Source organism: Harmonia axyridis, chromosome X (genome assembly GCF_914767665.1).
Source record: "Harmonia axyridis chromosome X, icHarAxyr1.1, whole genome shotgun sequence".
In the NCBI taxonomy this organism is placed as follows: Eukaryota; Metazoa; Arthropoda; class Insecta; order Coleoptera; family Coccinellidae; genus Harmonia; species Harmonia axyridis.
The window spans coordinates 18,784,057-18,800,047 of record NC_059508.1 but is presented as its reverse complement, the minus strand read 5'-3'; the positions used below and the strand labels follow the sequence as shown (position 1 = coordinate 18,800,047).

General features: G+C 40.8%; 4 protein-coding genes across 4 annotated transcripts; all 4 read right to left on the bottom strand.

The window, feature by feature from the left end:
- Window positions 1–1,206: 1,206 nt before the first annotated feature.
- LOC123686575 lies at window positions 1,207–1,755 on the bottom strand. Its single transcript, XM_045626805.1, has one exon. The coding sequence runs from the start codon at window positions 1,753–1,755 to the stop codon at window positions 1,207–1,209; it is 549 nt and encodes a 182-aa protein (XP_045482761.1).
- A 3,566-nt stretch (window positions 1,756–5,321) lies between these two features.
- On the bottom strand, window positions 5,322–8,219 carry LOC123686574. The gene has a single exon (XM_045626804.1). It carries the CDS (start codon window positions 8,217–8,219, stop codon window positions 5,322–5,324), a length of 2,898 nt encoding a protein of 965 aa, XP_045482760.1.
- Window positions 8,220–11,660: 3,441 nt separating this feature from the next.
- LOC123686573 lies at window positions 11,661–12,716 on the bottom strand. The gene has a single exon (XM_045626803.1). It carries the CDS (start codon window positions 12,714–12,716, stop codon window positions 11,661–11,663), a length of 1,056 nt encoding a protein of 351 aa, XP_045482759.1.
- Window positions 12,717–12,723: 7 nt separating this feature from the next.
- Window positions 12,724–14,355, bottom strand: LOC123686572. The gene has a single exon (XM_045626801.1). It carries the CDS (start codon window positions 14,353–14,355, stop codon window positions 12,724–12,726), a length of 1,632 nt encoding a protein of 543 aa, XP_045482757.1.
- Between the last annotated feature and the right edge of the window lie 1,636 nt (window positions 14,356–15,991).

The following is a 15,991-nucleotide window of genomic DNA, read 5'->3' as shown; positions in this document are numbered from 1 at the left end:
ATATTCACTAACATGCGTCCTGCGGACGCACTATCGGATATGTATTATTCGTAATTTCATTTAATTTATAATCATTGAATGCGCTTTGCGGACGCACCATCAAATCTTTAGTTACGAATATTCTCTATGCTCATTGTTAGTTCATTAATGAAGAAAGTAAATTTTTTCATGGAATACTTTTTATATATTGCGAATACTCATGAACATTCGTCCTGCGGATGTATCAACGAATGAGAACTATTCGAATTTTCAATAATGACTTTTTTTTTAATGCGTTTTCTTGTTATTTTCGAAGAAATTATAGGAATTATAGAAATATTTTTTCCAGAGATGTTCAAATTGTCTTATACTCATTAATCAATATTAAATTTTTTTTCAAGAGATAGGAGATTTAGAAAATATCAATCAAGTTCTTTTATTTATTTAAATTTATTCGACTTGGAAACGCAAAATGGCGGAGGATCCGAGATAGGCAAATAGTAATAACGTATTTAACAAATATTTAACTTTATTTGATACGATTACGATCTTTCAATTGACAGAGAATAAGTTGAACAATTCACTATTCGATCATTATGATCAGCAAAATATAAAAGCAAATGAAATTTGAATGCATTAATTCTATAATATAATACCTATAAAATTTTATTATTTCGCTATCGAAGAATAAATAATATGTTTTGTTATAATTTATTTCATTGTTTTGATTTTGTATATACTGATAGTGTATTGTATAAAATTCACTCAAAATCAATTTAATTATTAACTTACAAAATATAAATCTTATCGATTTCATTACGTGTTGTATTTCAAAATGGAAATTCATAAAATATACGTACCTTATTCACAGCTAGTTATTGGCTCTTTCAATTCAAACAGATATTTGAATATGATATAAACTGTTTCGGACTTCTTTGACCTCATCAGCGTGAGACAGTCGTCCTATAAACGACACTCACGGACAGTTTATATTGAATATAATCCGATTGACAGGCCTGATTAAAAATTTATTGCATTTAACTATTGAATCAAAACAATATTCGGATTATATATGTTTATTGTCGAACATAAACAGCCACAGATATTTGATAAGAAATAAAAATTATTTTCAAAGAAAAGAAATGATCAAATATCTGTAAAATTATTTTTTTTTCGAAAAATATGAAATAAACGTCTTAATTCTTATAACTTAATAGTTATTCTCAGTCAGAATCGGTAGAATAGCCTCTTGTCCGTGATATGATGACCTAATCGAATAATCCTCAATCGTGAACCATTACATTCGCCTTCATCCACATCCAAATTTCGAAGCAACATAACAATTGCTCCACGTTTTAGAACTAATTCATGAGGGGGTAGAGAAGGAGCATTGATGGAATTCAAAAGATCAAGGGGGGCCAAAAAATCGTCATCCTCCTGTCCTAGATATACGTCCTCGCTCAGATATGTCCTCGATTCTGTATCAGCTATCCGTTGAAGGATTATTTCGTTGATGATGTCGACTGCTGCATTTGTTGGACAAAGAATCGCCTTAGTACCGTTTTCTTTAGCTGTAAAATCACCTCCATAAACAAAATCTATTAAATCATCTACAGAAGCAACATGGAATCGGGAGGGTATTTCGATGAGATCCTCCGGTGCTATTGGAGCAGCCCGCTGATTGAGAATTGCATTCGATAGAGAACCTTCACCCAATTTCAATAACCAAGATGAAAAAGAGATACCACCTAGATCTGCATAAACTGCTGCCGCCATATCTGGTTGTCGTTGGACTCTCATATTTTGAGACAATTTCAATTTCGTGAAGGAATCTCATAGAAAACTGGATTTCAGACATTGTGCTATACCATCGATTCGATGGGCACCTAAAACAACAGGAAGAATTTGTCTGAAATCACCACCAAACAGAACGCATTTTATTCCAAAAGGTTCAGCACGTCTATTGATGTCCATTAAATATCTATGAACTGCCTCGACTGCGAATTTAGGCGTCATTGGTGCTTCATCCCAGATTCAAAGCGACCTTGTCTCTGAAAAAAATCGACTGAGAGGATTGCAAGTCATAACCACAACTTGTTTCATCGGAAAGAGTGAGAGGTAATCTAAAGGACCTGTGAACAGTTGTACCTCCTTTCAAAATATTGGCCGCAATTCCTGTCCATGCAACTGCTGCTGTACTTTCACCTAAAACATCATTGAGGACTGTAATTAGAGTATTATATAAAAAAGTCTTGCCTGTTCCGCCAGGACCGTCCAGGTAAAAAACGTTCTCGTTCGTTCGCTCTGCTATTTGTTCGGCACTGACATCATCGCCTAGTTCTTCATAAATCTCCAGAGGTATTAAAAATTTGGATTTTCTCGCACAGGCCTTCAATACCCTCAGGAACACCACTTTTTGGTCCTTATTTAATGCAGAAATTTTATAAATCTCCCGTGAATACTCCTCTTCTCTTGAAGATGTTGTTGGCTCTTCAGTTCGTTCATCGGTATCGCTGTGTGGCGGCTTATCATAAAGCTCCACATAGCAACAATATATACACAGCATTCGGTAGCCTAGACGTTAAGAGGTAGACTCACGCACCGAGATACGACAAAGGTCCCGGGTTCGAATCCCGGCGGCTCCCGATAATAATAAATTCCCCAAGCGTCTGTGACACGGCACACACAATTATACCAAAGTCACACTGATGAGTCCGGTGTGTGTGCCAGGGACGAAACGCATAAGTAGGCATACGTGAAATCCTACATTGGTGACTCCGACGTGATGGCGGAAAACTGCGGCGTTGGAGCGCAGAGGCGACCCACTGCCCCGCTCAACGTTACGGCTACTGGGGTGTCCATCGGACACTAGAGCCGATGGCACGCCGAGCCTCGTGTTTCCGTCGTCACAGCATGCAAGCCCGACGTGATGGGAATGGCCATCTTAACGATGTGTCCTGGAAAGCAGAAGGTCGATCCATAGCTCCCATTTATCTGCAATTTCCAACGAAACTCTAGACGCCCATTCCCATGACGTGCAATACGTGCTCCTTGGTCTGCCGCGGTATGCCGGACGTGAATAGGCGGCATTCCCCGTCCGTACGATGCCGCGAGGTGCAGCTCTGATTAGGCGGCAATCACCCGGCTGCACCGATGACCTCGTAACACGCATAAGTTTCGTTCCTCCGTCACTGGGGAGGGAGTCATGTGGCGGCTTATCATAAAGCTCCACATAGCAACAATATATACACAGCATTCGGTAGCCTAGACGTTAAGAGGTAGACTCACGCACCGAGATACGACAAAGGTCCCGGGTTCGAATCCCGGCGGCTCCCGATAATAATAAATTCCCCAAGCGTCTGTGACACGGCACACACAATTATACCAAAGTCACACTGATGAGTCCGGTGTGTGTGCCAGGGACGAAACGCATAAGTAGGCATACGTGAAATCCTACATTGGTGACCCCGACGTGATGGCGGAAAACTGCGGCGTTGGAGCGCAGAGGCGACTCACTGCCCCGCTCAACGTTACGGCTACTGGAGTGTCCATCGGACACTAGAACCGATGGCACGCCGAGCCTCGTGTTTCCGTCGTCACAGCATGCAAGCCCGACGTGATGGGAATGGCCATCTTAACGATGTGTCCTGGAAAGCAGAAGGTCGATGCATAGCTCCCATTTATCTGCAATTTCCAACGAAACTCTAGACGCCCATTCCCATGACGTGCAATACGTGCTCCTTGGTCTGCCGCGGTATGCCGGACGTGAATAGGCGGCATTCCCCGTCCGTACGATGCCGCGAGGTGCAGCTCTGATTAGGCGGCAATCACCCGGCTGCACCGATGACCTCGTAACACGCATAAGTTTCGTTCCTCCGTCACTGGGGAGGGAGTCATGTGGCGGCTTCTCATAAAGCTCCACATAGCAACAATATATACACAGCATTCGGTAGCCTAGACGTTAAGAGGTCGACTCACGCACCGAGATACGACAAAGGTCCCGGGTTCGAATCCCGGCGGCTCCCGATAATAATAAATTCCCCAAGCGTCTGTGACACGGCACACACAATTATACCAAAGTCACACTGATGAGTCCGGTGTGTGTGCCAGGGACGAAACGCATAAGTAGGCATACGTGAAATCCTACATTGGTGACCCCGACGTGATGGCGGAAAACTGCGGCGTTGGAGCGCAGAGGCGACTCACTGCCCCGCTCAACGTTACGGCTACTGGAGTGTCCATCGGACACTAGAACCGATGGCACGCCGAGCCTCGTGTTTCCGTCGTCACAGCATGCAAGCCCGACGTGATGGGAATGGCCATCTTAACGATGTGTCCTGGAAAGCAGAAGGTCGATGCATAGCTCCCATTTATCTGCAATTTCCAACGAAACTCTAGACGCCCATTCCCATGACGTGCAATACGTGCTCCTTGGTCTGCCGCGGTATGCCGGACGTGAATAGGCGGCATTCCCCGTCCGTACGATGCCGCGAGGTGCAGCTCTGATTAGGCGGCAATCACCCGGCTGCACCGATGACCTCGTAACACGCATAAGTTTCGTTCCTCCGTCACTGGGGAGGGAGTCATGTGGCGGCTTCTCATAAAGCTCCACATAGCAACAATAAACACCAGCACTCGTTGGCCTAAAGGTTAGGGTGTAGACTCACTCACCCGAGATACGACGAGGTGCCGGGTTCGAGTCCCGGCGGCTCCCGATAATAAAAAATTCCCCAAGCGTCTGTGACACGGCACACACGAATATACCAAAGTCACACTGATGAGTCCGGTGTGTGTGCCAGGGACGAAACGCATAAGTAGGCATACGTGAAATCCTACATTCACAATACCCCCGGGAGAGGGCGCACCTAAATATTAGCTCGAGAACGACTCGCTAAATTGGTGACCCCGACGTGATGACGGAAGGCTGCGGCGTTGGAGCGCAGAGGCGACTCACTGCCCCGCTCAACGTTACGGCTGCTGGGGTGTCCATCGGAGGCTGGAGCCGATGGCACGCCGAGCCTCGTTTTTTCGTCATCACAGCACGCAAGCGCTCTCTCCCCCCTGGGACCACCTGCGTACCTCCTCCTCAGGAGGGTCTTCGTTACTGGTGAGGGGGTGTGTAGTGACTCGGTTTGCTCAGAGATGGCGCCATGGTCGTAATGCGCCACACAACATCGGCCCCGGCGTATTTATAGGGGTCGACGCAAAGCAACCGATTCACTTCTCACCCGATGGGTGGGAAGGTGTGTCTTAGGCAGAGATCGCTGGATAGCCTAACCGATGAGTCCACCAGCGATCTCGGGACGAAACACAATACCCCCGGGAGAGGGCGCACCTAAATATTAGCTCGAGAACGACTCGCTAAAGCTGGATTCGTGATTGTCTTCAGAAAGGCGAACTATTCCCAGATCAGCTAACGAAATACTTGGTCGACTTCGTGATATTCTTTTGTTCAGCTCTTTTAAACATGCACTTTCAGCGTCAGGAGTACTCATTCCATTATGTTTGAAGTCTGCCATCAAGGATTTCCTGAAGAGAAGCCACAATTTTTTTAATTGTGCTAATTCATCTTCTATGGCTATTGAACAAATCAAACTGAATAATTTGCGGAACTTTCTTGGATGGTGATGAAGTTCCGCTTCCCTCAGACACTTTTCATATTCGCTGTCATTTTGTATCAGCCAATTTCGTTTTTGGCAAGCTTCTCTAAAAGTCTCACATCTGGAACCATCTTCTGTTGTTAACAGATCGCCAAAGGACGTAGCTCCTCTAATTCTCTTCGGGAGTATTCGTAAAAAGAATTTTTCGATGCGTGCCTCAGATGGACTTATCTCTACCATACATCCTATCTGTTTGCTAACCTGAGAGCGTTGGTACCATTTAACATTTTTATTATCCCATACATAATGCTCAGGGATTTCGGCATATTTGTATTTTCTTGCGTTTACGTCTGATCTGTTTAACGTAAACCATGCCTCTAATTTGGAAGGTTTTTCAAGTCTTTGTTGGATTTGTCCGACATCATCATCTTCGTTGTAAATGATTTCCCTTTCTCCTGGTAAATGCACCGGCAAAACCAATACAGAATGAGAGCGACCATGCATTCTGAATTGGAACGTTCTCCACGTTGCCTCCATACCACTGACATATCTGCTATCGATGAATTGTTGTATCTCATCGATGCGTTGACCCTCTCTTGTATTCGTGTTTTCCTCATCTACATAGAGAGTAATATTATCTGGCCCTTTATTGATATATTTATGCAGATATTTGATGGTTTGTAGGGAACCTACGGCTTCAAAGTTAATATGGCATTGATATTTGGCCAAAGCATGAGGATTATAAGGTACCACTCTCCGATTTGTGATGGGGCGGTTCCACTTAGCTACAAAAATCTCTCTGCCATCGGCAGGTCTTCTATATTCAGGTCTCGTATTACGACCAACATATAATGAGGTCTTTTCTCTGAATGATTTAGGGTAATACTTGGTACATTTACCATCCGCCATACAGGGAGCTTCCGGATTGATGCGGCCACATGGAGGGTGCAGATGAAAATCCGCAACTCGCTGATAGAGTAGGGGTTGATTTTCTCTATCTGGAATATAGGCATTGATGATTCGGTCGACCATTTCAACATCCTTCAATTTGTCATCTTCATGGAATGTGACGACGATATGGGCGTGTGGTAGACCCCTCTTTTGGAATTCAATTACATATTGGTTATTGATGACGACACCATATAGTTGATCTCGAACGATGTCGTTAATGAATTCCAGCAGTTTCATTTGAAAAACTCTACAAATCAAATCTGGTCGATTTTCCCATTTCTGATGTTTGAAGAGGTTGTTTTTAATTTCGGGCCAGTTCGGATTGCACGTGAAGGTTATGAAAAGATCAGGTTTTCCAAATCTAGCTACGACAGTCATTGCATCTAGATACTGCCTTTGACGGTATCTGTCACCGCCTGGAAATCCGGAAGGTAAGATGATAGCTCGACCAACATGCCCATTCTGTCTGTTCTGATTAAATCTTCGTAGAGTTTCTTCTGCTGTTCTCCTGAATTCATTTTGATTCTGTCTTAACCACCACAGCCTACTCATTTCGTGTTTTACCCAGCCATCTACAATATACTGCTGGAACAATTTACCACCGTTGTGAATGGAAGAAAATACATCTCGGACGTAGAGCCTAAATCGATAGTATTGGAGAATGGTTACAGTTTTTCCAGCAGTTCTGCCTCTTCTGATGTTGTATTTCATTCCGGTGGAATAGCCATTATCGCCGCATGGGAATAATAGAGGATACACCATCGGGTCGGCTAAAGGATTGAGGAGCTTCAATTCTTGACGTCGATTCATCGGATCAGGATCGTCAGGCTTATGGGGATAGACGACCAAATCAACCTTCATTGGAGGTTCTGATCCCTCGAATATTGCTGCAATATCGCTCTGTCCAGGTCTCCAATTCTGATTTTGTTGGGCAGCTAAAATATTTATGACCGGTTCTTTTGTCATTCCTATTATTATATTTTCCACCTCCAAATTTTGTGTTTTCCTTTGTCGGATTTCATCTCCCATAGTTTTATAAGCTTTTATATATCTATTATGTGTTCTCCGAATAGATTCCATCAATCTCATTAATGCTGGATCGACTCTATCATCAGCAAAAGCATTTCTTCGGGCCAAAGCTTCTTCTACGTCCAAAAAATAAATCTGGTTCAGTTGGATGTTCTCCTTATCCTGTGAATTGGGTATACCGCTTATGAAATGGTATATTTGACCGCATATGGTGAAACACCAATGACCCTGTCCCCTTCTCTCTGGTATCGGTCTCGATGTTTTAAAGGATGCCACTGCAAATAGACTATTGATCAGTCTTATTTGGGATCTGAATTGAGAAGCCAAAGGACCATCTCCTACGTATAAATCTTTTAACGTGGGAGGACATGCACTCAGAGCTGGTATTGTAAAAGCTCCTCTATTGCAGCAGCCAGTATATTCGTTATCTCTGGTCGTTTTTTCTCTTGTAAAAAATAAGGCTCCACAAAAAGGACATAATTCAGTCAATGTCCCACAATAGTTTGGTCGGGTGCAAAGTGTCTCCAATTCGTCTTGTTCTATGGTAATGGCGTTTCTATACGTGACACGATGTGGAACTTCTGCGTGTCTACGGCGCCTGTGTCTTGTTTCAGTAGCTGGTAATTGTTGATTTTGAGTTCTGTTTGTTGTTGACGTCATTGAACTTATTATTGAAGGGGATGGTGTGTCTGGCCATGGGATTATAGGGTTATTGGAGTTTCCAATTCATCGTATTTTAGTTGAGACGATGGCAATGAGATTCTGAGACTTCTCATTCTGTTTATTTTCAATTGTCGAAAAATAACCATATCTGTTATAGTGGCATTCTTTTCTAATCTCACTGTCAAATTTCTTATTTGAAAATCTGGTGTCGAAATAGAAACTGGTCGAAAATTTGGTGGACAGACGAATTTTCCTATTAAATCCCCGTAATTTCCCCGACCAATTCTAGGAAGAATTGGTCGTTTAAGAGGATCAGTACCCTCGAATTCTATGAAATATTCAATCATTGTAACAGATAATTGCTCTAATAAATCTCTTCGACTTTCTTCTCGGTTTTCTATAGTTGCAGTTTGTATATTCCGCCATTGCTCATCTCTTACTAGTGCCAATTCTCCGCTGTTTTGTTCCTCAGTATTAAATTGTGCATTGATGTTGTGTTGGTTTTCAGCACAATCGTAGTTTTCTTCAATTGTCACTTCGTTGTTAGTGAGGTTCCTATTCTGTAGCCTCAGTTGGACTTCATTTTTTATGGTGTTATTTCTCTCATCGGGTATAAGTTTATTTCTCAATATGACCCGGTATTGGTCGGCTACTCATTGTTCAGAAACTTGCAGTTCGGGATAGTTTCTGTGGAATTCTGCAAACAGCTTTTGCCGGTAGCCTATTTTATCCTCTTCCATATTAGTCACTTCATAGTATATGCGCATGATCGTTTCATTTATCGAACTTGTCCATTTCATGCGTCTTCTTGATAGACCTGCTTGGGTGAGTGCTGGTTGGGTATCCTGCACAGCACCTTCAGCAGTCGGAAAAACTCGTGTTATTCTTCTCCTAGAATGTTGAGATTATGGAGGCTTAGCATTTTGTTCGACAGACGCCCATCTCTTTAGCACTCTGTCACCGACGTCCCGCATACTGTCATGTCCAGCGCCGGCTCCAGACACGCCCTGACGAACCTCAGGCAGCGGCTCTATATTTCTATTCCTTAAATTCACCATCATTCAAGGGTATCCTCCGTGTCGTGGGGGAGACGGCCTTTGATCGCTTTTTACGATCCGCAGAGCTACGGTGGGAGAATTCTTGAGCTGCTCTCCACACGGCTTTGTCCGTTATCCTGGACAGGGACCCGTCGACAGGTTACGGCTTGCCGGGTCAGGGAGCTCCTGGCAGGAGTCGATTCAATTCTCCTGATAGGTGAATCGCTAGGGATTTCCTACCGCTACCCGCATTATTATTATTATTATTATTATTATATAATCTTAATCTAACCAGATGAAAAAAAAAAACAGTAGGTAGGTTGTATTCAGTTTTTAGGAGTCGGTCTAAACCCAGTTCACGTTCCCTATTAACGGGTGAACAAGTTGCGCGGGCTCTTTTCAAGAGCCATCTTTGAGCGGAGTTGTTTTTTGAATGGGAAAAAAATTTTTGGATGAAATATTATTAACAAAAAAAAAAAAATATGTTTTCTGCGGATTTTTATCTTTCATCACTTCATCAGTGACTATGCAAATCAACGTTATTTTGTTTCTGTATTTTAAATTCTCCATCAATTCTTACTGAATAAAATTGTAACCCTTTCAATATATTATGAAAATCAAAGGAAATGTATCCTGCGGACGCAGTTCTTCAATATATTACACTATTGTTATGAATAAGCGTCCTGCGGACGCTTTATCGAATATTTAGTATACTTAAATTCACTAGATTTATATTTTTCAATGTTGCCATATGCGATCAATATCATCCATGTTTAAATGAATATGAGATATGTAATACTTTATGAATAAATTCTTATATTCTTTTTTCTCAATATTATCAAATATTTATCATATATCAATAATATTCAAAAATATGCGTTCTGTGGACGCACGTTCGAGTGTTCATTTGCATTTTCATTAATTCATATTTTCAATAATTATATTCATTATAGATCACGAATATTCACTAACATGCGTCCTGCGGACGCACTATCGGATATGTATTATTCGTAATTTCATTTAATTTATAATCATTGAATGGGCTTTGCGGACGCACCATCAAATCTTTAGTTACGAATATTCTCTATGCTCATTGTTAGTTCATTAATGAAGAAAGTAAATTTTTTCATGGAATACTTTTTATATATTGCGAATACTCATGAACATTCGTCCTGCGGATGTATCAACGAATGAGAACTATTCGAATTTTCAATAATGACTTTTTTTTTAATGCGTTTTCTTGTTATTTTCGAAGAAATTATAGGAATTATAGAAATATTTTGTCCAGAGATGTTCAAATTATCTTATACTCATTAATTAATCTTAAATTTTTTTTCAAGAGATAGGAGATTTAGAAAATATCAATCAAGTTCTTTTATTTATTCAAATTTATTCGACTTGGAAACGCAAAATGGCGGAGGATCCGAGATAGGCAAATAGTAATAACGTATTTAACAAATATTTAACTTTATTTGATACGATTACGATCTTTCAATTGACAGAGAATAAGTTGAACAATTCACTATTCGATCATTATGATCAGCAAAATATAAAAGCAAATGAAATTTGAATGCATTAATTCTATAATATAATACCTATAAAATTTTATTATTTCGCTATCGAAGAATAAATAATATTTTTTGTTATAATTTATTTCATTGTTTTGATTTTGTATATACTGATAGTGTATTGTATAAAATTCACTCAAAATCAATTTAATTATTAACTTACAAAATATAAATCTTATCGATTTCATTACGTGTTGTATTTCAAAATGGAAATTCATAAAATATACGTACCTTATTCACAGCTAGTTATTGGCTCTTTCAATTCAAACAGATATTTGAATATGATATAAACTGTTTCGGACTTCTTTGACCTCATCAGCGTGAGACAGTCGTCCTATAAACGACACTCACGGACAGTTTATATTGAATATAATCCGATTGACAGGCCTGATTAAAAATTTATTGCATTTAACTATTGAATCAAAACAATATTCGGATTATATATGTTTATTGTCGAACATAAACTGCCACAGATATTTGATAAGAAATAAAAATTATTTTCAAGGAAAAGAAATGATCAAATATCTGTAAAATTATTTTTTTTTCGAAAAATATGAAATAAACGTCTTAATTCTTATAACTTAATAGTTATTCTCAGTCAGAATCGGTAGAATAGCCTCTTGTCCGTGATATTGATTGTTGTAGTAAATTCAAGCCTGACGTTCCTGGACGATCAAAAACAGAAACCCTCGATTCCAGTTCACTCTCCGTTCTGAATGGCACAGCTCCCGATTCCAGTTCACTCTCCGTTCTGAATGGCACAGCTCCTTTCCAAAAATCATCACAACCATTATCATCATTATAAAGACCATTAGAAACCTGCATGACATCATCTACCTCGCCGAGAATTTTAAGAGCAGTCCTTTCAAAGACGTCATCCTCATCGTCTGAGATGTAGGATCACTTTCGCAATTCGAATTAGGAATGTTAGAAGAGGAAGGACCTGCAAAACCTGATATTTCCCCATTGTCGGCTGCATCTTCTTCATCAGAATTGGGATCCGGCAAATGAATTATTTCCCGCCGGTGAGGAGTCAGTTCATCAAGAACTTTCGAGAACACAATATTTCTAGTGAAACGTTTCTTTCCTCGGAATTTGAAAGTGCCCTGTTTTCCGGAATCTTCGATAAATATGCGGACGCATTCAACGCTGCCAACTCTAGAAAAAGCTACATACAGCTGACCATGAGTGAAACATGGGCGTTTGAGACAAATACCAACCCTATCTAAAGTTTGCCCCTGGGATTTATTTATGGTCATACTGTAAGCTAACCTGACAGGAAATTGAAAACGCAGTATCTCTTTTGGTAACATGGGAGTTTGGGCCTTCATCTTTATTCTCGGCAGGAACAACCTCTCGCCTATCCTATGACCTGTTAACAATTCGCATTCGATTATATGATGACCTAATCGAATAATCCTCAATCGTGAACCATTACATTCGCCTTCATCCACATCCAAATTTCGAAGCAACATAACAATCGCTCCACGTTTTAGAACTAATTCATGAGGGGGTAGAGAAGGAGCATTGATGGAATTCAAAAGATCAAGGGGGGCCAAAAAATCGTCATCCTCCTGTCCTAGATATACGTCCTCGCTCAGATATGTCCTCGATTCTGTATCAGCTATCCGTTGAAGGATTATTTCGTTGATGATGTCGACTGCTGCATTTGTTGGACAAAGAATCGCCTTAGTACCGTTTTCTCTAGCTGTAAAATCACCTCCATAAACAAAATCTATTAAATCATCTACAGAAGCAACATGGAATCGGGAGGGTATTTCGATGAGATCCTCCGGTGCTATTGGAGCAGCCCGCTGATTGAGAATTGCACGTCTATTGATGTCCATTAAATATCTATGAACTGCCTCGACTGCGAATTTAGGCGTCATTGGTGCTTCATCCCAGATTCAAAGCGACCTTGTCTCTGAAAAAAATCGACTGAGAGGATTGCAAGTCATAACCACAACTTGTTTCATCGGAAAGAGTGGGAGGTAATCTAAAGGTCCTGTGAACAGTTGTACCTCCTTTCAAAATATTGGCCGCAATTCCTGTCCATGCAACTGCTGCTGTACTTTTACCTAAAACATCATTGAGGACTGTAATTAGAGTATTATATAAAAAAGTCTTGCCTGTTCCGCCAGGACCGTCCAGGTAAAAAACGTTCTCGTTCGTTCGCTCTGCTATTTGTTCGGCACTGACATAATCGCCTAGTTCTTCATAAATCTCCAGAGGTATTAAAAATTTGGATTTTCTCGCACAGGCCTTCAATACCCTCAGGAACACCACTTTTTGGTCCTTATTTAATGCAGAAATTTTATAAATCTCCCGTGAATACTCCTCTTCTCTTGAAGATGTTGTTGGCTCTTCAGTTCGTTCATCGGTATCGCTGGATTCGTGATTGTCTTCAGAAAGGCGAACTATTCCCAGATCAGCTAACGAAATACTTGGTCGACTTCGTGATATTATTTTGTTCAGCTCTTTTAAACATGCACTTTCAGCGTCAGGAGTACTCATTCCATTATGTTTGAAGTCTGCCATCAAGGATTTCCTGAAGAGAAGCCACAATTTTTTTAATTGTGCTAATTCATCTTCTATGGCTATTGAACAAATCAAACTGAATAATTTGCGGAACTTTCTTGGATGGTGATGAAGTTCCGCTTCCCTCAGACACTTTTCATATTCGCTGTCATTTTGTATCAGCCAATTTCGTTTTTGGCAAGCTGCTCTAAAAGTCTCACATCTGGAACCATCTTCTGTTGTTAACAGATCGCCAAAGGACGTAGCTCCTCTAATTCTCTTCGGGAGTATTCGTAAAAAGAATTTTTCGATGCGTGCCTCAGATGGACTTATCTCTACCATACATCCTATCTGTTTGCTAACCTGAGAGCGTTGGTACCATTTAACATTTTTATTATCCCATACATAATGCTCAGGGATTTCGGCATATTTGTATTTTCTTGCGTTTACGTCTGATCTGTTTAACGTAAACCATGCCTCTAATTTGGAAGGTTTTTCAAGTCTTTGTTGGATTTCTCCGACATCATCATCTTCGTTGTAAATGATTTCCCTTTCTCCTGGTAAATGCACCGGCAAAACCAATACAGAATGAGAGCGACCATGCATTCTGAATTGGAACGTTCTCCACGTTGCCTCCATACCACTGACATATCTGCTATCGATGTATTGTTGTATCTCATCGATGCGTTGACCCTCTCTTGTATTCGTGTTTTCCTCATCTACATAGAGAGTAATATTATCTGGCCCTTTATTGATATATTTATGCAGATATATGATGGTTTGTAGGGAACCTACGGCTTCAAAGTTAATATGGCATTGATATTTGGCCAAAGCATAAGGATTATAAGGTACCACTCTCCGATTTGTGATGGGGCGGTTCCACTTAGCTACAAAAATCTCTCTACCATCGGCAGGTCTTCTATATTCAGATCTCGTATTACGACCAACAGATAATGAGGTCTTTTCTCTGAATGATTTAGGGTAATACTTGGTACATTTACCATCTGCCATACAGGGAGCTTCCGGATTGATGCGGCCACATGCAGGGTGCAGATGAAAATCCGCAACTCGCTGATAGAGTAGGGGTTGATTTTCTCTATCTGGAATATAGGCATTGATGATTCGGTCGACCATTTAAACATCCTTCAATTTGTCATCTTCATGGAATGTGACGACGATATGGGCGTGTGGTAGACCCCTCTTTTGGAATTCAATTACATATTGGTTATTGATGACGACACCATATAGTTGATCTCGAACGATGTCGTTAATGAATTCCAGCAGTTTCATTTGAAAAACTCTACAAATCAAATCTGGTCGATTTTCCCATTTCTGATGTTTGAAGAGGTTGTTTTTAATTTCGGGCAAGTTCGGATTGCACGTGAAGGTTATGAAAAGATCAGGTTTTCCAAATCTAGCTACGACAGTCATTGCATCTAGATACTGCCTTTGACGGTATCTGTCACCGCCTGGAAATCCGGAAGGTAAGATGATAGCTCGACCAACATGCCCATTCTGTCTGTTCTGATTAAATCTTCGTAGAGTTTCTTCTGCTGTTCTCCTGAATTCATTTTGATTCTGTCTTAACCACCACAGCCTACTCATTTCGTGTTTTACCCAGCCATCTACAATATACTGCTGGAACAATTCACCACCGTTGTGAATGGAAGAAAATACATCTCGGACGTAGAGCCTAAATCGATAGTATTGGAGAATGGTTACAGTTTTTTCAGCAGTTCTGCCTCTTCTGATGTTGTATTTCATTCCGGTGGAATAGCCATTATCGCCGCATGGGAATAATAGAGGATACACCATCGGGTCGGCTAAAGGATTGAGGAGCTTCAATTCTTGATGTCGATTTATCGGATCAGGATCGTCAGGCTTATGGGGATAGACGACCAAATCAACCTTCATTGGAGGTTCTGATCCCTCGAATATTGCTGCAATATCGCTCTGTCCAGGTCTTCAATTCTGATTTTGTTGGGCACCTAAAATATTTATGACCGGTTCTTTTGTCATTCCTATTATTATATTTTCCACCTCCAAATTTTGTGTTTTCCTTTGTCGGATTTCATCTCCCATAATTTTATAAGCTTTTATATATCTATTATGTGTTCTCAGAATAGATTCCATCAATCTCATTAATGCTGGATCGACTCTATCATCAGCAAAAGCATTTCTTCGGGCCAAAGCTTCTTCTACGTCCAAAAAATGAATCTGGTTCAGTTGGATGTTCTCCTTATCCTGTGAATTGGGTATACCGCTTATGAAATGGTATATTTGACCGCATATGGTGAAACACCAATGACCCTGTCCCCTTCTCTCTGGTGTCGGTCTCGATGTTTTAAAGGATGCCACTGCAAATAGACTATTGATCAGTCTTATTTGGGATCTGAATTGAGAAGCCAAAGGACCATCTCCTACGTATAAATCTTTTAACGTGGGAGGACATGCACTCAGAGCTGGTATTGTAAAAGCTCCTCTATTGCAGCAGCCAGTATATTCGTTATCTCTGGTCGTTTTTTCTCTTGTAAAAAATAAGGCTCCACAAAAAGGACATAATTCAGTCAATGTCCCACAATAGTTTGGTCGGGTGCAAAGTGTCTCCAATTCTTCTTGTTCTATGGTAATGGCGTTTCTATACGTG